This window comes from Vombatus ursinus, unplaced genomic scaffold (genome assembly GCF_900497805.2).
Source record: "Vombatus ursinus unplaced genomic scaffold, bare-nosed wombat genome assembly UNPS02009205.1, whole genome shotgun sequence".
Taxonomy (NCBI): domain Eukaryota; kingdom Metazoa; phylum Chordata; class Mammalia; order Diprotodontia; family Vombatidae; genus Vombatus; species Vombatus ursinus.
The window spans coordinates 55,821,268-55,843,791 of NW_020948983.1; the positions used below are offsets into that span (position 1 = coordinate 55,821,268).

Here is a 22,524-nt window from a genome sequence, read left to right on the forward strand (position 1 = left end):
TCCTTGGGTTAATGAGGACCTTCAGAGGTTCCCCAGTATGTTAAGACTGACTGCTGTTGACATCTCTTTCCTTCCCCTACCCAGAGAAAGCTTTGCAGAGGGACAAACTCCCAAGGTGGAGAGAAGGGTTGACCCGTGCCCACAAAAGCCCAACCTCACACTGAGAGGTTTTGAGTTGCTCTCTGGCTCCAGAGAGGATACAGCAAAAGGGGGAAAAGGAACAGTAAAACAGTTTCAGCAAGTTATAGGGAACTTTCTGACTGTTGGGGGAGATCAAAACTTGGAAATGGGTACCCAAGGGAGAGAGAAAAATCTCTGAAAATAGGAAAGACCATGTCCTATTAGGGGGCACACCTGCCAGGAGGCAGAGAGTGGGCAGGATAAACTTGGAATAGAGAATGGTCTCTTGTGAAGTACAGGTTTGGAGGAGTTGTTAGTGTGGATACTGGCAGATATCCAGGCTAGGTGGCCCCTCAGAATCTCCAGGGGTTTCCTGCCCTTTCAGAAAAAGTTGCTAACATGCCACTTGGTCCTGAAACTCAGCGTGTGTTACTGACATTAAGCCAAATAAATAATCATCAATATTAGATGAGCTGAGATTAGGAAAGGGGTGTGGTGGGTGAGGTAGGAAGGAGTCCATCCAACTAAATAATGAATAGAGGAAAATCCTTTACAGAAATGATAAATTATGCAGGGCAAAGTTGTGCAAGAATCAATGGGATAATAATAGATATTTAATTTGGGGGGCTTGGTTGGAATATTTACAGTAGAGAGAGCATGTTCTATGTCAATGGGAGCAATTTTTCTTTTTATCCCTGAATGAGCCACCAACTCTGCCCACAATATACTCTTTAAGGATGGTGGTAAAAAAAAAAGAATGGTGGTAGTGGGGTGCTAATAGTGTCCTTTTCTCCAGGAAGATACCCAGACACCCCTTATATGCCCAGCCAATCACACTGTGAAACACAGAGCCTGGAATAACATTCCTCTGTTCTCTCTGACTCTCCTCTTCAAGGTCTAGATCCAAAGCTTTCTCCTCCATGAAGTCTTCCCTGATCACTCCAATCTACACTGATCTCCTCTTCCTCTGACCTGTAGTACTTATTGCCTGGATTATTCACTAGAAAGGGGTTCTTAAACTTTTCATGTGTGTCATAGATCTTTCTGGCAATCTGGAGAATGCTGTGGATCCTTTCTCAGAATAATGTTTGGGTTTTTAAATTTGGAGTTTAAAGTTTCATTTGAGATTTTATTCTTTAAATTGTTTATTTACTTGGTTAAAATAAGTTGAGGATATTTTGTGTTTATTCTAAAAATATTTTAAAAGAATGCACAAAAAATTTAGGGATATACAGGGAGTGCTCTGAGTGTTTCCAAGTAATCATACAAAGTGGAACAAGTGAAGCACTTAATTAAATAGTTCAGAATAATGTTTAAACACATAAAATAAAAAAAACACAGGAGGACCAACAAAACCAATTACATTGAAGTAAAGACATAATTTTTTTCCCATCCAAGTTCATGGACACCCTGAAGTCTATCCATGGATCCCTTGGGGATCTGAGGACTCCCTGCACTAGTCACTTAACACATGCCGCTTTGCAGTGATTTTCCCCTTGTAGAATCTAAGGTCCTTGAGGGCAAGGACTCTGTCTTCTTGCTCATTTCCATGCCTCCCACCATACTTAGCACAGTGCCTTTGCATGGAATAAGTGCTCAGTAAATGTTTGCTGAATGACTGAAGGAACACTCAGGCTGACTCAGCAGAAGCCCTGGAGGTCAGGCATTCTGGAGTTCATCAAACTGAGCTTCATGGTCACTCTGTGGCTTTTGCCTCAATTTCCCCCAATCCTACCCAGTTCCTGCAATCAGAGACTCCTTGGCCTCTCAGAGGGATTGGGAGGAGCATTAGTAAAAATCAAATCAAATCAACAAATATAGACTGAGTAGCCATCACTTGCAAAGCCCCTTGAAGGTCACCAATGGCTTTATGTTGATTTGAGGGCAATCAAGTAATAAAAATCTAAGGAAGTCAATATGAGGTAGGGGAAGGAGGGGAGAGCCGCTTGGGGGGCCAAGGAAGACATCCAGCATCTTCACCGTCTTCACAAATCATCAGCAAAGACAAAACGCCTGGAGTGTGGACAGCTCCAGAGGAGTTACTGCCGTTCCTCTTCCACCTGTTTCAAGACCGACAGCAGCAGGATGTACCGAATGAAGACTGCCAGGTCCAGGAGAGAGGAGGAGAGGATGGTAGTGGTGATGGTGAGAAATAGGGGTGAGGAGGAAAAGAGGTGGGCCCATAGTCATTCTTGCCTTTGCTGCTGTCACTTCTTTTTGTCACAGCTTTGAGAAGACACTGACTGAGAAATATGTTTATCAATGGATGGGGGGGGTTGTACATTGTAGGGGCTTGATCCCTTTTTGTGGTGGAATAAATAAATGAAAGAAGCGGGGGGGAGGAGGAAGGAAAGACGACCGGGAGGCAGCCTCAATAACCCCTGAGTCTGAGGGAAGGAGTCCAACTTCAGAGCTCTTGGAAGTGAGACAATGGGAACCCCCTGTTGCTTGTCTCCTCATCCTCCCTACAGAAAATACATCTGAGAAGGGTGGACAGGACATCATGGACACCGAAGAGTGAATTACATAGCACCACCTATTACATGAAGGCTTTCCTGATCCCTCTAGATGTTAGTGCTTCCTCCATTACCTTCTATTTAATTTTGTCTATATTTTCCGTATATGTTTATATGTATACATGTTGAGCTCCCTTGAGGAATGAAGCTTTTTTTATGCCTGTTGTTCAGTCATTTCAGTTGTATCTGACTCTTCATGACCCCATTTGGGGTTTTCTTGGCAAAGATACTGGAGGAATTTGCCATTTCCTTCTCCAGCTCATTTTACAGATGAGGAAACTGAGGCAAACAGGGTTAAGTGACTTGCCTAGGGTCACACAGCTAGTAAGTGTCTGAGGCCAGATTCAAACTCAGGTCTTCCTGACTCCAGGACCAGCACTGTATCCACTGGGCCACCTAGCTGCCCTCTCATGCTTACTGACTGGTTGATTATAGGGAATAATTCCTGTCCCTCTGTCTCAGATGATCCTTCATCTGTCACTCATATTTTTGTTCTGCCCCCCTCCAACCCTCCTATTTACACAAGCTCTGGCCTACTTAGGGTTAGAGGCCAGGCTCTGCTCAGGTTCGAAGTATGAGTATATGTGTGTGGGAATATTCTCTGACTCATCTTCTGGGTCAGTGATGCCAGAGACCCTGGCTGCATTAGCAGACCCCAAAGGGGAAGCTTTCTAAGCCATTTGTGGGCTCAAGAGGGCCAAAGCTTGATGTGGATGCCCCAAGCAGCATGACCTTAGGTGGCTCTGACTCAAGTACTGAGTACAGATCGTGGGAAGCTATTGAGCAGGCCACATCTGGATGACTGTGTCCAGTTATGAGCACATTTTAAGAAGGAATCTGACAGATTGAAGTGCGTCTAGAGACAAGTGAGGGATCTGAGAGGCAATTCTGAGGAATAGCTGAAGAAAATAGGGACATCTGAGCCTTAAAAAGGAGCAGGCTTAGAAGAGACACGAGAGCTGTCCCTTCATAAAAGAAAGGGTTGTCATATAGGAGAGGGGGTAGAATTCTTGGGGTTCATTCATGCATTCATTCATTTGATTATATTTATTGAGTGCCTGCTATACATAATGCGTTGTGCCAGCCACAGGGGATGATACCACAGTCATGAAGACATGGTCCTTGCAAGGGGGCAGAACTAAGATCAAAGGATGAAAGTTTCAAGGAGCTAGATTTTGACTCAATACAAATCAGGCCATTTTAACACTCAGACCTGACCAGCAATGGAGTTTATGGACTATATAGTGAGCGAGTGAGATCCCCATCACTAGAAGTGTTTAAACAGAGATGAGATAATTAGATGATCAGTAAAATTTTGCCATTTTATAATAGTTAAAGATGAAGGACCTCTATTTTCAGGGCTCATGGGGGCAGATCAGCCACGAAACCTGAAATGAAATCAGGACAAATGAAAGCAGGACAGATTATTATTGTTGTTTAGTTGATTGGTCATGTCTGAACCCATTTATGACTTTCTTGGCAAAGATACTGGAGTGGTTTGTCATTTCTTTCTCCAGCTCATTTGACAGATGAGGAAACTGAGGCAAACAAGGTTAAGTGACTTGCTGAGAGTCACAGAGCTAGTGAGTGTCTGAGGCTGCATTTGAACTTGGGTCCTTTGGACTCTAGGGCTAACTCGCTATCCACTGCACTACCTAGCTCTACCTTCACCTTATAGGATCATTCAAAGGATCATTCAAATTTTGCAAACCATCAGCCCCTGCCTGCCCTGTTTCATAGGGCCACAGACTCATCTGACAGCATTTTCCTGAATACCCTCAGCAGGCACCATAGACCATCACAGCTCTAAAATTGGAAGGGCCTTCAAAGGCCCTCTAGTCCAGCCCCTTCATTTTGCAGAGAAGGAAGCTGAGGCCATGGGAAGTTAAGTGACTTGTCCAAGGTCACACCGGCAGTTAGAATCAGAACCCAGGGCCTCTGATTTCACAGTCAGTGAATTTTCTTTTTTTTTTTTAATTAATTAATTTTTAGTTTTCAACATTCACTTCCATAAGCTTTTGAGTTTTAAATTTTCTCCCCTTTCCTCCCTGCCTCCCTCCCCAAGATGGCACGCAATCTAATATAGGCTCTACATATATATTCCTATTAAATATATTTTCACATTAGTCATGTTGTAAAGAAGAATTAGGACCAATAGGAGGAGTCGGTGAATTTTCTGCTGTGCTCATACTGCGTTCTATTGCCTCTAGACAGAACTGTTCATACCTCAGCCTAGCTACATGGGTGTGGAGGCAAGCAGAGGGGTGCCATTCCTACTTTTAAAGAGCTGTAGCAGAAGGAAATTCCATGACTTTCATCAGCATTCTACTGGGGGTGGGGAGGAGTTCCCAGTGCTCTCTCAATCACACAATGTTAGAGGTGGAAGAGAATTTTAACATAATCTCTTCCACCCTTTTCACTATTTAGATGAGAAAATGGAGGCCCAGAGAGGGAAATACATTGCCCAAGGTCATGATATTAATAAGAGTCAGAGCTGGGGCTCCAACCTAGAAGCCTGAAACACCAGAAATATTTCCAATTTGTCTTCATTTGTTCACACGTGTCATTTCCTAGATCCAGATTTCTGCTACCCTAGTTCCTTCCAACTGGACAAGCATCAGCGTCGACCCCGAGGCCTGGTTTCCTGGGGGTGGGTCTACCCCTCTTCTTCAAACCTAGTGCTCTTTGGCCTCTCACCATCCTTTCCCCTTGTTCTGACACCCCCTTGAGAACACCTACCTGAGCGTGTTGGTGGCATTGCAGGGACAAAGCTTGGTACACTGTGGGCCATGCAGCCCCTCTGGACACAGCCGCTCCTGACATCGGGGGCCTCTGTAGCCTGGGTCGCACACACAGGCACCGGAGGCTGGTGAGCATTGGGCCCCGTTGTGGCAGTCACAGCGCTGGGAGCACTGGAATCCAAAGGTCCCAATGGGGCACTCCTCTTGGCATCTACAGGGTAACACAGAGCAGCTGAGGCTTCCCCAAGCCTTAGTAGGAGTTAGAGGATCCCAAATTTAGACCTGGAAGGGATCTTAGAGACCAAGTCCAACCTCCCTCATTTACCGATAAGGAAAGGGAAGCCTAGAGAAATTCAATGGCTTGTCCAAGGCCAGGACAGCTAGCATCTGAGGCTGTATGGAAACCCAGGTGACTCTCTTAATTATCCAGGATTTACAGAAAGCGTGGTCTTGCATACCAAGGGGAGACATTCTAGGCTGGTAAGAACTCAACATGGCATAGTGGGTTATACCAAGTTGAGTCCTTACCAGCCTGGAATGTCCCCCCTACGTCTGTATGCCAGGCCATGTTTCAACCCCTCCACCCAATTTCAAAGCTAAATTCAAATAACTGAGAGAGCTCTGTCATCCCCAGCATGGTTCTCCTAAGGGATCACTTGGTCGTAGGGCTGGTGTTCGCCCTCTTGGCCTTGCCCTCATGGGACTCACTGCACTGGAGGAGAGCCTGCCACTGCCTCTGATCTCCTCCACTCATCATAACAATGGTAGCTAATATCTATATAGAGTTCTAGGACTTACAAGACATTGACAGATGTGAGTTCATGTGATCCTCTTGACAAGTCTGTGAGGCAGACACTATTATCCCCATTTTACAGAGGAGAAAACTGAAACTCAGAGAGGTTTGTCAATTTGCCCATGGTCACACAGCTTGTAAGTTTTTTGTTTTTTTGTTTTTGCTTTTTTAGGCAATTGGGGTTAAGTGACTTGCCCAGGGTCACACGGTTAGTAAGTGTCAGGTGTTTGGTCTGAGGTCAGATTTGAACTCAGGTCCTCCTGACTTCAGGGCCAGTGCTCTATCCACTGCGCCACCTAGCTGCCCCACAGCTCGTAAGTTTTGAAGACAGAATTCGAACCCAGGTCTCTCTGGCTTCTAAGTCCTGTACTCTCTCCATCACACCTCACTATTGCCATACCCCTTTCTCACCAGCAGGAGAGGCCAGTGATCTCAGAGACTCTTGCCTCCTCAGTAAGGCACTTTACCTCTTGCTATATTCATAGGGATGATGAAGCACTGTATAGCATGAAGAAAAGCATCTGGAAATGAAATATTGACGACCTAATCCATTTGCATAATTAGCCTTTTTTCCTGCTAACAATTTAAACAACTTATTTATTTAGAGATCAAGCAGCTCCTGCTAATGAATTTTACACAAAGCATGCTAATAACGGGGCCTCTGGAACATAAGGATAATCACAGCAGGAATTAGTTCTCTACTTAAACATCCTTCCTTTGCAACATATCAATCTAATGTGTCCAATAATGCCATTAACAACCAGATACATTGCTCAATTAAATCACAAAATGAGCTGCAAAGCCCTAGTTATGTTTCTTGTTTAATTTACATTTGTTCCTGCCTATCTGGGGAGGTCGCATTATTACACCCGCTGAACTTTAATATGCTTGGCGATGATTTGGGTTGGGTTAATGTGGCTGTCACCAGCAAAATGGATGGAGGCAATTTCACAAAATATTAAACACGAGGTGGCCCGTGTAGACGCACAAGCCAAATATCACCAGGCCTTCCCATTTTCTGCTTGAGCAGATCGATCCATGGGGCTTTCCAAAGGGCACTTAGGTTTGCTGCGGGCCCTTCCCCCGGAATTCGTCACTAGAGCATGGAGATGGGAGCTGTCTGACTTTTGAAAGTCAGATTGACTTTTGTCTTTCTCCCTCTGTATCCACTGCTGCCCTGGATATTTTGCCCCCTGGTTAGTTGATTGGGAAAAAAAAACAAAAAACATAAGAGCTGATATTCGTTTGGATTAGGAAACTTGGATACTAGGCCATGGAACAGTGACACTGGGTGCTGTGTCTTTTTCTTTGAATGATTGATTGGGTGGTAGTTACTCTGTTAACGTTCTGGACTGGGGCAGACCTCCCTGCTCTCACCGATTCCTGCGTTCTATACTTTCCTCTTATCTTTGTTTCTTGCCCTGCTCTGGGTCTAGTGACTCACGCCCTGTGGAGCAGGGGTGCTCGGCTCTGAGCCCCGCCAAGGACCGGGTTAAATTCCTAGGACACAGAACTGGAGGACTCCAGGGTCCATCTAGTCTAAACCCCTCATTTTGTAGAAGTTCAGCGATCTGTCCAAGGGCACACAGGTAAGAAAGTATCAGCGCTGGAATCTGAACCTAGGTCTTTGGATTCCTTATCAAGCCCTGATTCAAGTACATTTATGTCACTACGGCTTTCTGGAGGCCAGATACAAGGAAACGCCATGCCTGTGAACACACATTCTGAAAGAAAGTACACTTTTTCTAAATGATCTCAGGCTGTAGGTAAGGGCAAGATAAAAAAAAAAATAGGAAATATCTAGGCTCCAGTTGCCTCCTTACGAGCTATCACTGTAAAGACTGGGATGGGTACTAAGGCAGGAGCAAGCTAGCCTGGGGAGAAACTGAACAACATCAAGATGGATTTGTAGATTTGGGGGCTGGAAAGGCCTAGCTTGGCTCCTTTCTGATTCTCAGTCCCAGGTGTGAGGTCGACTCTTCATCCAGTTTAGGTGTCTCTCCTGTGTGTTTGTATTCCTGATGAAGATTCCCCACACCTCCCAGCAGGGCCTTCAGGACAAGCCAGCTGTATTACATCACAAATACACAGTCTGAAGAGAAGCAGAAAATACAACTCCGGGCAACAGAATTGTTGCGCCTGAACTGTGTCTCTCAGTCAGGCCAGAATAAAAAACAAACAAAACAAAAAAACCCAGCAAAAACACCAAGTTCCACCTGAGGATTCCTGCTTTGCTGGGGGAAGTTGCTACTGTTTTTGTTTTGTTTTGGTCTAGACCTGTGATCTTATTGTTGCAAGGAATTCATAGTATAGAAACCATCCCTACCAGTGGGCATTCACAGCTCATCCCAGCTTAGAATCTCAGGGAATGACTCGGGGCACTGAGTGGCTGTGATTTGTTTACAGTCACACAGTTGGAATGTATCAGAGGCAGCCTTACTTGGACCCCGATTTTCCTGACTCCAAGGCCAGCACTATGCACTATGCTTCAATGCTTCTCTGATATGTTACAGATACGTGAATAAAGTGATTGATTTCTAAAGCTAAACAGACATGACTTCTGGATTACCAGCTCCTCTCCATTAACTCATATAATTGAGATTGGCTAGTTTACTCTTTTCCCTCCCCCAGGGAGAGTCACTATAAATCTTGGGTAAAGATGTTAGACCGGGTGACCTGCCATAGGCTAAAGGAAAGCCTGTTTGGGAGGAGTACCTACTACGTGTCTTCCGAGGAACATGGGAAGGGGCAGGCTGGTAAAAATCATGATCCTTATTTGCAGAGCTATTACGAATGATGGAAAAATCAACAATCAGGACAACTGGTGTTGACTGGCCATGCAGATGACTCCTTACCTATCCCCCATGTAGCCAGCTGCACACTGGCACCGTCCCGTCACATGGTCACATTGTCCTCCATGGTGGCATGGGCAGCTCTGGCTGCAGTTGATTCCAAATGTCCCTGGCGGGCAGGGCTGGGCACATACCACTCCCTGAAACAGAGGACAGAGAGGTTCTGTCTGACCTGTGCTGACCAAGGAAAAGCTGGGCTACCAAGAGGAGGCATTATGTAGAAAACAAAAGGTCACTTGGATTCAGAGCTATATGCATCCATGGTGCAGGTGGGCTCTGAGGCCAGTGATAGAGGTCAGCCCTCTGGTTAGATGAGGGGCGCTTAACTGGTTTTTTTTTTGTATCACGGACAATTCAATAACACTGTGGACCCCTTGTTTTTAAATGCATAAAATAAAATATGTAGGATTATAAAGGAAACTAATTATTTTGAAATATAGTTATCAAATTTTTTTTAAATTACAGACCTCAGATTAAGAACACATGCTAGAGATAACTGTTAAAGTTTGTATTGTCCATGCAGACTCTAAGTTAACAAATGAGAAGGCCTGGCTGATGCTGGAAGAACCTAACATAATAGTCTTTATTTGGCCACTAGCTAGTATGTTTAGCATGTCCTATTTACTTTTTGACATTCTATTGTATGGATTTTTTTCCTTTGAGGATTGGTTTTAGTGCAGATTTGTTGGAATTATTAACCACGGCCCTCCATGCAAATCTGTCCTTACATAACAAATCTGGCTTAGGCTGCTGCTCCAGGCCAATAGACCCCAGGGTCCCACTCACTGGATGAATAACCTTTGTCTATGGGACCTGGAATCTTCAGTCTTAGTTTTCACCGTAATCATTACAAAATGCTTTTTATGTGTCTAGCCCTATGCTTGGTGCTCTGAGAGATACAGTCAAGGGAGGGTAAAGATACAGATCTTGTCTTCAAGGACCTTTGAGCATGAGGAAAGAGAAAACATTTGGTCACTAGAGATGAGGCAAATGGTACATTATCACATTCCAAACTTTGTGGTCCATGGTCCATGGGGAACGAATAACTTTGCCCTTATGGATGCCTCAGGCAGGGGTAACCAGCACCCCCATCCCCTCCTGAGTGCCCATCCATCCATCTCCATTGGTAAAAGTGATTTTCCTCCCTGATATTCTAGAGAAAAGAATCTTGAGAATTATGAGTAGTCAACAAGCAATTTTCTTTTCTAGGCTAATTCTCCTGGGGTCCTGATAATTAATCCAAGAAATGAATGACTTCTTCCAACTTCCCCTTGAGACACCGAACAACTCTTGTTTATCAAGTCAGCCTCTAGCAAAGGGGAACATGCACCTTAAGTGACTAGGACTGTGATCGTCAAAGTTTCTGCTCCTCTTTGGTGGTCTGTGTTCTGGGGACATGGGGAGAATTTGTAGTTCCATAGAACTGCACCTTTAAACTCAACTTAGGATGTCAGGAGAGGCCCCAGCACAGCCATGGGACAGAGAAGGGCAGAGAGTTTCAGAACAAATATTATTAAGAAAAATGACATTTTGACTCAGGAAGAAGCAGGCAGTGAGGAGAAGAGCCTACGCAGGCAAAGAGTCTTAGGGCTCAGCTTTTCGAAGGGATGATTCTCTTCTCCTAACTATGGACACTTACCATTGGTTATATTATTCCCCTGATGATATGTCCTTTCATTGTTAAACTCTAAACCCTTCTGCTTGTCCTTCAAGGACCAACTGGTCTCCTCCCTCATGTCTTCCACTGATTCCCATTACTACCCCACCTCATCCCTCTGCTGTAGCTAAATTAATCTGCTTAATGTCCCTGGCCAGTAGCTCCTTCATGCTCACCTCTGCAGCTCTGAAAGTGCTACCTGTTGGGGCAGCTATGTGACACAGTAGATAGAGCACTGGCTCTGGAGTCAGAAGGACCAGAGTTCAAATCCCATCTCTGACATTTACTAGCTGTATGACCCTGAGCTTAACCTCAACTGCCTCCAAAAAGGAAGAAAAAGAGAGTGCTACCTTTCCTCTTTCTTGCTCTCCCCATGCCCTACCTAGCTCTGGAACAACAACCAAACGTATACGACCATTTCTAGAAAGGATGTATCAATCGATTGAGTTGTCACTCTACTTACTATCACTGACTTCCCTCAATCAACCAATAAACATTTACCAAGTGCTTTGTTATTGTTTAGTCATTTTTAGTCAAGTTCAACTCTTCGTGACTCCATTTGGGTTTTTCTTGGCAAAGGTACTGGAGTGGTTTGCCATTTCCTTCTCCAGCTCATTTTCCAGATGAGGAAACTGAGCAAACAGGGTTAAGTGACTTGCCCAGGGTCACATGGCTAGTAAGTGCTGAAGGCTGAATGTGAATTCAGGTCTTCCTAACAAAGGTCCAGTATTCTATCCACTCTGCCATCTAAGTTGGCACCAAGCTCCTACTTGAAAACTTCCAGGAACAGAGAACTAACGTACTCTCAGAGAAACTATTAAGGGCAAACTAAGAAACTTTAGAGATTACCTAGTCCACCTGGCTCACTTTAGGGACCAGAGAAAAGAAGTGACTTGTATATTCATCACTTCCTATTTCCTCCTAGCTGCCTTTATTAAGTGCCTACTATGTGCCAGACATTGTGCTAAGTGCTAAAAAACAAATACAAAGAATGAAACAGGCTCCATTCTTAAGGAGTTTCCAATCTAATGGGGGAGATGACAGTACATGTATAAATATTATGTATTCATAAAGTGAATGTATAAAATAAATAAAAAGTAGTTACATAAAAGATCATTTTTGGGAAGGAGGACACTAACAGGCTGAGAGGGATGAGGACAGATTTCATGCTGAAGGTTTGTTTGTGCTGCAGAAGAGAGGCACTCTGTGAAGGAGGTGAGGAAGGAGTGCATTTTAGGTATAGGAGATGACCACTACAGAGGGACGGAGACAAGAGATGGAGGAAAAAACCAAGCCAGTTTGGCCAGATTCAGAACATAGGAGGGGTGGCATAACATCCAAGAAGGCTGAAAAGATAAGTTGGGGCCAGATAAGAAGGACTTTAAAAGCTAGAGAGAATATATATTTTATCCTCCAGGCAACAAGAGCCACTGGGTTGAGTGAATTACATTAGAATGTAGCCCTTCAGAGTAGGAGCTATTTTGCTTTTTCCATGTGTATTTTCAGTGCTTTGCACAATTGCCTGACACATAATAAGTGCTAAATAAATGCTTTTTTCATTCATTCATTCACACATTCACCAGAAGGGCAATCACTCAACTTGGCATTCTTTTCTTTATCCTACCATGTTCAAAACCTGGTTTGAAATTCATTCTTTCCTTCAAGAAAACCATCCTGGATTGACCCCTACTCTTTGCTTGTCTACTCTGTGCTCTTCTCTTACATATTTTCATTTATGTTCATAACTAGTATGTTGTTTTATAAGTATATATCTCCTCTTTTCCTTGTTGGGCTGGGTTCTCCTAGGGATTGGGACTGCTTTCCTCTTTGTCCATCTTCCTTTGAAGTGCCTAGATTGGGGCTTGGTACACAGGGAAGGGTGGAAGGTGGGGTGCTCTGTTTGTGGAGCTGTCTGACTCTATTCATTTGGGCTTGGGTTCTGATTACTGTGCCATGAAATAGTTTCCCCCACTGGCCTCTCTCCCATTCCTTTGTCCTTCTTTGCAAAGCCTCAGATCCTCGAACAAGGAAGAAAAAAGGGAGTCTGAGATTTTGCCAAAACTCTACCTGGGACTGGAGTGACATACTCTAGGATGGGGAAACCATCCTAAAACCAATGGGAGCATGCCCAGGAGTGACTTCTCCTCCTGGTCTATTTCCTAAGCTTGAGCTTAGGGGCTTGAGCCCCTGGACCCTCTACTCAGGGTGGGGGAGATGAAGAGGAGAGCCAACATGGGGCCACAGGAAAAGGTCAGTTCCCTTTTTGGCATAGTCTCCTAGTCCTTTTAGTGACAGCCCCAGAGTCAGGATTTTCTTTTTCAGATTCTGGACAGGATGGTGACCACCCTAGCTAGGGAAATGAGCAATGGGGACCACTAAGAGCCTGGAGGTGTGGTGGTGGTCACCCCAGTGGGGTGGACCTTCTCTGATATTCCCCCCCTTTCCCCAAGCATCCCCCTTTCCTTGGAAGAAGTCCCATCACTTGGCTTCAGATTCATTATTTTGTGACTGTTCGTGCCTCTGTGTGGGGTATTAATAATTCATACAAATCTGCAAGTAAAATGCCTCGTGTCAAAAATAGAAATCCAATTGTCTACAATAAAATTAAAAACATAAAGTCCTGAAATCCAAAGACTCCTCATTGACACAAGCTTCTATCATCTGGAATAAATCCTTCGATGTGTCAGGGGGGTGGGGAAAAATTACCCTCTAAGCCTGTTCTCTCTCCATCCCACGCTTTCTTGCATGTTCTGACTTTCTCTTTCTCCCTTCTCCTCCTCTGACGACTCAGCACTGCTTTCATTAATGCTGGAGAGCAGCCTTGAAACTCACACTCAGTGTTCACAAGGCTTTGTCTCCCTCTGTCTCTGCCTCTGTCCCTGACCTCTCCCTCCTCCCTCCTCCATCTCATTTCAGCTTGTCCATCTGCTTGCTTGGCTCAAATACACTTGGCTTGGCCTCTAGGGACCAAGCTCTTGCAAAAAGATGGTCCTCCAAGATTTTCATCTAGGATTCTCAGGTGGCTGGGTTGGGAGACATGGGGCATGCAGTTATCTCAACAACCTCTCTCCTACTCCAAGTCCCAGCCTCTCGCTTAATCAATGGTGCTCCTTCTGGAAACTGTCCCTCTCTGTATTCACACCCTCCAGAAATATAATGCTTCTGCTCAGCTAGCTGCAGTCCTCCCCTCACCGAAGAGGTTTTAGGCTGTAGTGGGAAACAGCCTCAGTGTACCATTAGTATCTCCAGGAAAGGGGTAGTACTGGAAAGTACAGGAAAGGGGTAGTTGAATGGAGGTCCTCCTTGAAAGCACAAACAGGGATGGAAGGAGAGGAGTGCAGGGAAGTCAGTCCTTCTTGGGGGCTGCTTCTGAGCAACCCCAGTGAAGGTGTAGGGGGCACTGGGGAATAGGTGAAAACTCTTGGCTAAAAGGATGTTTGGGCATGACATAAGGGCACAAATGGTACAGCATGCTTCCTGCCTCTTGACAGAAAGATGGTAGACTACAGGTGTGGAATGTGGCACACATATGTGGCATATCACAAATGTGTTATTTTGTTGTGGTTGCCTGTATGTATTTGGAGGACGTTCTGCTAGGTAGGAGAAGTTGTTTGAAACTGAAAAGATCATCATGAAAGCATTAAAAATCAGATTTTGAGATTATGGATTTCTTCTCCAGGGTTTCCTGCTGCTGACCTCATCACTACATTGAGTTTAATGCAGATCTCACAGTGGCTGTGTCCCACAGAGGGAATGGACTTCAAAGTAGGAATGTAGCTCTTTCACACCCTTGCTTACCATTTAGCTCTCTATAGGACCTTATCCTCTGAATAAGAGGGGAGAGAGGAGCTGAAAATTCTGCAGACCTGAATCTTTCCCTGTCCCTTTGTCTACTTCTCTTGTCGCCTCCCTCCTAATCCTGATCCACTAGCGCTGAGACCCCACTTACCGTCCAGCCAGGGGGACAAGCACACTCCCCTGTGATGTGATGGCAGGTACCTCCATTCTGGCAGGGGCAACGCAGGTCACAGTGTGCCCCATGGCTCCCAGGTGGGCACTGCTCCTCACAGCTAAAAAGAAAAAGGCTTCATTAATTGTGGGTGAAAAGAGGACCAGACCCACTCCTGCACTCAGTATCAGAGGATGGGACATATGCAGAGGCAGAGTGAGTAGGCAGGGATGCCCCAGACTGCTTGGCTCTGGTCACTATGCCATCTTGGGCAACCCTCCCAGCTTCAATTACTCCCTCTATAAAACAGAGATAACCTCTTGACTCTGGAAGTCTCTCAGAATAGTTGGAAGGAAGGAAGCAGGGGCCCATATCCCTGGAATAGAGGCATTCCAGAGAGTCTGCCACTGCAAATGGGTAAATGAAGGCATCCGGGCTAACACTTAGTGTGGGTGGCTCAGAAGGAGCTACATGATTGGTACCAATAGCAACCTGCAGCACAAACAGCTGGGGGAATGCAGTATTGGCCCAGGAAGTCTTTGTCCCCCAGGGGCCCACGTGCCTCGTTTTCTGGAAGTTCCCTGGCTAAGTGCCCATCACTGCACCTCCCTAGACATTTGGAGGAAGTTAGGATGCCAGGGCTTGGCTCTTTCTTCAAATAATATGCCTCCTCTGTTATAAACCTGTGAGGTAAGCAGAGCCAGTACGATTATCCCCATCTGGAAGATTCATAAAGTGAGGACCAGGAAGATTAATTTATTTGCCTAAGGGCACATAGCAAATTTAATTTGCCACACATTTATTAAGCTCCTACTATGAATGAATGATAAAGTATTAAGTGCTTACTATGTGATAGGCACTATGTTAAAATTGAAGGGTAAAAGCATAAGTAAGCAGAGTCTTTCTGTTTTCAAAGAGCTTACATTCTTTTTTAAGTATTTTTAAAAATTTTTATTTTTTTAATTTAATATTTTATTTTTGCCTAATGACATGTAAAAAATTTTTTGAGTTCCAAACTCTCTCCCTCCCTTCCCCTCCCCCATTAAGAAGGCAAGCAATTTGATACAGGTTTTATATGTGTAGTTATGCAAAATATATTTCCATGTTAGAAAGAGCTTACATTCTATTGGGGGAATACAATACATAAACTAGAGCTAGAAATTTGCAGGCAGTAGGGTTGAGGAATCATGGTTCAGAACTGTTTCCAAATCTCAGTTTCCAAATCTGCCCAATGGGGATAATAATACTGGCCTTGCTTACCTTACAGGTTTATAACAGAAAAGGTACTTTGGGCTAGGAAAGACCTAGGCCTGGGCATGCTGGACACTGCCAAATGCCCAGTGAGGTGGGGGTGTTGGGCAATTTACTGGAGAACTTCTAGAAAGCAGGGTGCTATGGAAGTCAGGTTCCACAGAAGACAAGGCAAAAGCACATTCTTAGGGCCCAAAGTTTTAGTGTGGGGAGGGGAGGAGAATGAGGAGGATGAAAGTAGCATAGTTTGAGAATGACTGGTTCAACAGCAGGCCCAGGAATACAAACACAGAATAAAAAATAATTCCCATTTTCAAGGACCTTACTTTCTCCCATTGGGGGTAGGGGTACAATACAATATTTATATAGATAAATAAATACAATATAATTTGAGGAGGGAGAGAGGGCTAACAACTAGAGGAATCAGGAAAGGCTTTCATATCCAAGGTGACATCTGACTTAAGCCTTGAAAGAAGAGGGGAGAGGGGGGCAGCTAGGTGGCACAGTGGCTACAGCACCAACCCTGGAGTCAGGAGGACCTGAGTTCAAATCCAGCCTCATACACATAACGTTCACTAGCTGTGTGACTCTGGGCAAGTTGCTTAACCCCAATTGCCTTGCCAAAAAAAAAAAAGAAGAAGAAGAAGAAGAAGAAGAGGGGAGGAAGGGAGAGCATCCCAGGTGGGGTAGGTGGGAGATTGGAATGCCTGGCAACAGCCAATGGACTTGTGTGCCTCGAAAACAGACTGTTTAAAGGACAGGAATGTGACAGATCTGGAATTATGGCGGGCTCAGGACAAGATTCCAGAGTTTTTTCTTCTGTATTACATTGCCTCTCTGGCATCTCAGCCTCCAAGGATCAGGATTTAAATGCAGTCTGACAGTGACCTAGCTGTTTGCTCATTAATTCCTTGCGGCTAACTCGTCCTGAGAAGGGTGGCAGGCGAAAGTTAAGGAATAGCTTTTCTAGTATCTCCCTTTCCAAAGGCCTCAGATTATTCCTCCTCAGGGTGAAGGAGTCTGCTAGGAGCAGGATGGACCTACAGCAGCAGTGACCATTGGGAACCCCGAGAGGATGAGGCAGTTCCAGGGCTGACCAGGAGCTCTGCTTTTCTTTGCAAGGATCCCAAACTGAGCAGACCTGATCCTTGGTACTAGGGGTCCACAGCTGACATAGGCTCTGCAGAGGCCTCTCAGAGACTGGTTTGGAAATGGTGTAAGGGCAACTGAGACAAGCAAAAACCCTGCTTACCCCCATGTTTGCTCTTAAGACATCTCTCTGGGGCACCTGGTCCTTGCCAGTGGGCACTGACACCCCCCACCCCAAGTTGAGACTTGAGGCTAAGGCCAAGGTCAGATAGGAGTCCAAAGTCAAATCAGAACACCTAGAAAGTTTTCTTTCAGGCTCCATTCATGTTATTCTCTACAGGAAGCCTTTCTTGATCCCCTCAATTCCTGATCTCCCCTTCCTCCTCAAATTGTCACATACAAGCCTATCTATATGTTACACCCCTCTCCCATAAAATAATAAAGTTCTTGAAGATAGGGGTTATTTTTCATTTTGTGTTTCTGCACCTAGGACACAGCGTGTCTTGTACACAGCAGGCACTTAATAAATGTGATTTGGATTGAATTGGATTGGTCAGCAACCTGTAATGAGGGGAAGCAGTCATCCTCAATCCTCATATGACTGGGCCTATCCAGAGCAGTTAGAACAGTGGCTCTAAGAACACTGCCTCAGGGCTATGGACACACTCAAGGATGCCCAACCCAAAGGGCATTTTCTAGAGAGGGCCATGTCAATCCTACACAACCAGGGTTTGGAATAAGAAGTGGCACGGAGAAGGGATCCAAGGCTGGGAAGGTCCAAGGGGATTCTTGTGCATTCAGACTTTGCACAACAATCATGCAAGCTCTATATCAAGCAGCCTTGTAGGGTATTGTTGTTCCTCCTTCATTTTTTTTGTTTTATTTTTTTTCCAACAGGACCAATGGCATTGTAATCTAGGGCTGAGGCATGTTTGCAAACAGGCCTGCGGCCCGTTGCCCACATTTGTTCAGACCCCAAAGTGGAGGGATGCTCAAGGCATGGAAGAAATGGGTGGCTTGATCCCGCCCTCCTAAAGATTCCAGGCTTTGCCATCCACCCCAGAACCTGCATCATTATGACCTTTCCATGTGGTCTGTAGTTCAGTTATTCTCTGTGTCCTGTTTCCCAATTAGAGCATGAACCCTCTGAAGGGGGAAGGGTACAGTTTTTGCCCTTTCCTTTGTATTCCCAAGACTTATCACAGTACCTAGCACACAGTCAGAGCTTAGTAAATACATTTTTTTTTTTTAGGAATTCATCCCCCAGCTGCACAGTACTTACTAGACCCCAGCGTAGCCCGGCGCACAGTGGCACTCTCCAGTCCGAGGGTCACAGGTGGCACCGTTGCGGCATTGACAAGGGAGCTGACAACCCTTGCCATGGGTCCCTGGCTCGCAGAAGTCCTCACAGCGCCAGCCCCGGTAGCCGTCAGCACACACACAGGCCCCCGTGATGGGATTGCACAAGGCGCCGTTCTGACACTGGCAGCGATTGCTACAGTGGGGACCCCAGCGGTCACTGTCACAGCCTGAAACAGAAACACAGAGAGCTATGGGACCCTGGGGGAGGCCCTGCCTTGAGAATAGATTGGATCATTCCTCTCTGTCTCGGTTTCTCTCCCTTAATGTTGGTTTGTGTCTCTCCTTGTCTCTCAGGCGTACTCCTTTTCTGTCTCCTGCCTCTCTTTTTCTACGCATGTTTCTCTGCTTTTCTGTCTCCCCCTGTTTCTTGGATCACTGAGTCATAGGTCTAAAAAAGTTAGAAGAGACTTCAGAGGTCCTAGCATCACAGATTTCGATCTGGAAGAGAGTTTATAAACCGTCTAGTTCAATCCCTTTACATGGGTAAATAAATGCCTTACCTACAGTCACACTTTAAATAGTAAATAGTAGAGCTTGGATTTGAAATAACGTTCTCTGATTCCAAATCCAGAACTCTTTCCATGACTCTGAGGAAGACGTTCAACCTCCTTGGGCCTCAGTTTCCTCATTTGTAAAGAGCATTAGACTAGAAAGCCTTTGAGGTCCCTCCCAGGTCTTTATCTATAGTCCCGTGTCTGTGTCTTGGAATTTCAATCTTTCTGTACCCTACCTCCTTCTTTCTATGCTTTTGTTTCTTTCTCTGTCTCGATATTCCTTCCTCCTTTTTGCAGGTTTTAGAAGAATAGCGCTAGTAGGGACCTCAGTAATCATGTAACTCCCACTGGACACGTTCCCAATTGCAAAACTCCTCAGGACTGAACACAAGACTCCAGAGATGTGATCTCACTGGGGCAGAGCTCAGCAAGATTGTTACCTCCCTTCATTCTGGGCACCATGCCTCTCAAAGAAATACAAGATCACATTTGAAATCTTTGAATTTAATTCAGTGCACCTCCAAAATCATTTCCAAGCGGCACTGTGGCAATACGAATTCTAGAGGTCCCTAAAGGGCGTGAACAACTTGTCTGGTGACAGCCTTGGATGCTGAGAGTCCCAGCAGAGTAACCTGAGCTCTCAGCAACTCCTTCATCAGCTAGATTCAGCCCAGCAAACATTAATTACACTCCTACTGTGCGCAAAGCACTGTGCTGGGAGCTGGGGAGACAGAGAAGGTGATAGAAGTCTAGAAGAGATAGGATCCCTTGCTCTTGGAGATTTATGATCAAATAGGGGAACATGACATACCCACAAACAACCATAATGCAGAATTAAATACACAAATTGACAGAGCCTCAAGAGAAGAGTGAGGGTCAGGAGGGGGGGAAAGTGTTACTACTGACTGACTCACAGGGAAGGCTTCTTAAAGGAGCTGGCATTCATGGTGGGATTTATTTTTTTTAGTTATATTTTATTTTGCCCCCAACTATCTAGTAGGCTTTAAAGGATGGGCAGAGATTCAGTGGGTGAAGATGGAGGGCATTCTAGATATGTGGAGCAAAAGCATGCAGGTGAGAGAGCACAGGTTTGCATCAGAGATAATGAGAATAATATTGTAGCTATTGCTGCTAGTAGTTACTCCTGCTAGAGCAGGAGTTCTTAACCTGGGGTCCACGGATAGATTTCAGAGAGTCTATGAACTTGGATGGGGAAAAAAATTGCATTTCTATTTTCACTAATCTTGGATTCCTTTGTAATCTTGTCCATTTTATTTTACGCACTTTAAAATGTGATTCTGAGGAGGGGCCCATAGGCTTCACCAGATTGCCTGCCCAAGGGATCCAGGACACACAAAGATGAAGAACCACTGGCGGAATATATGTGGAGGGAAGTACTCAGAGAGCAAGCTGGAAATGTAGTGTGAGGCCAGATTGTATAAGACCCTGAATAACAGTTTGGATAGAGTTTGGAAATCACTAGAGGGCTTTGAGCAAAGGAAAAACAACCAGATTTAAGCAACCCGAGGATAAATCCTGCTGCGGTGTGAAATGGGGGGCAGGGGGGAGAAGTAGAGGTGTGGAATCTATTGCAATAGTACAGGCAGTTAGAAATAGGTAGGGGGGTGAAGTTCTGGGAAACATCAAGCTTTAATGTGATGGGCCAGTGTGGGGCTGAAATGAGGTGAAGAAGGAAATCGTTAGAACTGAGTCAAGTAGGTAGATGAGGGTGGTCAGAATTTCCTAATACCTCTCAGCCTTGATTCTCTCTGCCTCTCTGGTACCTTGTGTATATTATGGAGAGAAAAGTGGGAAACATTTCCTGGGTGCCAAGAGATAGATTTCCAACAAAAGTGCTGTACTTCACATTTGCAAAATGTTTTTTTAACTTTTCAAATTGCTTTCACATTGGATACACAATTTAACAAAGAAGTACAGACAGCCCTTTCAGAAAGGACCATCTATCTGCTCTCTGGGTTTCAGTGATACTGTAGGGGGAGGGGCACAGAGAGGGAAGAGGAATGTTTAAGCAATAAAAGATGAGATCTCAGGATCCTTTCTAGTCATCCTTGATCTGGTGGCCAGATGTGGAACATTTGAGCTGGAACTGACCTTATCGGTCATCTAGCCCAACCTCCTCATTTCACATGCCGAGAAAATGAGGTTCAGGGAGGGTCATTCACTGGCTGTATGATTATGGGCAACTCACTAAACCTTTCGAAGTCTGTGTCCTTGGAGAGCAATCTCGATAACACCTATATCATCATCATCATAGCTGGCATTTACATAGTACTTTAAGGCTGGCAAAGTGATTGATAAATGTCATCTCTTTCTATCCTCACAACAACTCTGGGAGGGTGTTATTACTGTCAACCCCATTTTACAGATGAGGAAACTGAGGCAGAGAGCGAGGGTAAATGACTTCCAAGTTCCTACAGTTAATAGGTGTCTGAGGCTTCATTTGAACCTCTCTGACCCCAGGCCAAGTACTCCATCTCATGAGCCACCTCACTGGCTCACAGGGTTGTTGTGAAATTCAAATGAGACAAGGCATAAGGGGCTTTGCAAACTTGAAAACACTATATAAATGTCAATTGTGGTTGCTATGATTATTTTGGACCCCAAGTCTTGTGGAGTCGGGGCTGACACCCTGTCCACTGCACACCAATGCTTCCCCTTGGGGCTCCAGTCTCACCAGCTTTTCTGAGCCCCTGGTCAAGTCCCCAAGTTGTGCAGCCATCTCCCTGTTAGCAAGCCCACCATTCAGGTCGCTGACATGTTCCAAACTTTCTGCTCATATTCATTCTTCATATTCTCACCCTCACCCTTCCACTCCATGTCCTCAGGCTCCCTGCCATTTATAAAGAAAATATAAAATCACTGAACATCAGAGTCAAAAGGGACCTTACAGGTCACTTAGTCCAGCCCATGGTAGAGCAGGGATTCCTTAATTACAATAATAATAATATCTAGCATTTGTATGACACTTCACAAATATCCTCTCTTACCTTATCCTTACCACAACTCCAGGAGAGAAATGCTATCATTACCCCCATTTTATAGATGACGAAACCAAGGCAGACAGGTTAATAGACTTGCTAGAGTCCCAAAGCTTAGTAAGCAGCTGAGGCTGGATTTGAACGCAGGTCTTCTGATGAAAAGTCTAGCACTCTATCTACTCTGTCACCTAAGTTGGTACCAAGGCCTTATTTGAAAACTTCCAGGAACAGAGAACTAGCTAATAGACTGTCAGACAAACTACTACAGGCAACCCAAGAAACCATAGAGATTACCTAGCCCACTGGGTTCACTTTACAGATGAAGAAACCAGGGACCAGAGAAAGGAAGTGACTTGTACACTCACTACCACCATTCTACTTTAAGACAGCTCTCATCACGAAGAAGTCTTTTCCTTATCACTATTATTATTATTTCCATTCTAGACCTGGGCTTTTATCGGTATAGAGGACTCCCAGCAAGCAAATTCCCTCCTGTGATGTAGAAGAGCATTTCGGCTACAAACTATAGTGTTAGCTGTCTGGGGAGTACAGAGAGATTAGCTGACTTGCCCACAGGAATCCAGCTACTAAGTGTTAGAAGCAGGGCATGAACCCAGGGCTTCTTGCCTCCCAGGCTTACGCTTTCCCCTACGCCTCTCAAGGTAAGATAACAATTCTCTGCAACTTATGTGGGCTGTTTT

At 45.0% G+C, this 22,524-nt stretch overlaps 1 protein-coding gene across 1 annotated transcript in view; it reads right to left on the minus strand.

Moving 5' to 3' along the window:
• MEGF11 (multiple EGF like domains 11) overlaps positions 1-22,524 on the minus strand; it is a 297,384-nt gene that overhangs the window by 68,557 nt on the left and 206,303 nt on the right. The window contains exons 5-8 of the mRNA XM_027851943.1: positions 18,251-18,497; positions 14,629-14,749; positions 9,026-9,162; positions 5,376-5,588 (exon numbers count right to left, since the gene is read on the minus strand). Of these exons, the coding sequence (XP_027707744.1) occupies positions 5,376-5,588; positions 9,026-9,162; positions 14,629-14,749; positions 18,251-18,497 (718 nt within the window). The remainder of the gene's footprint in view (positions 1-5,375; positions 5,589-9,025; positions 9,163-14,628; positions 14,750-18,250; positions 18,498-22,524) is intronic.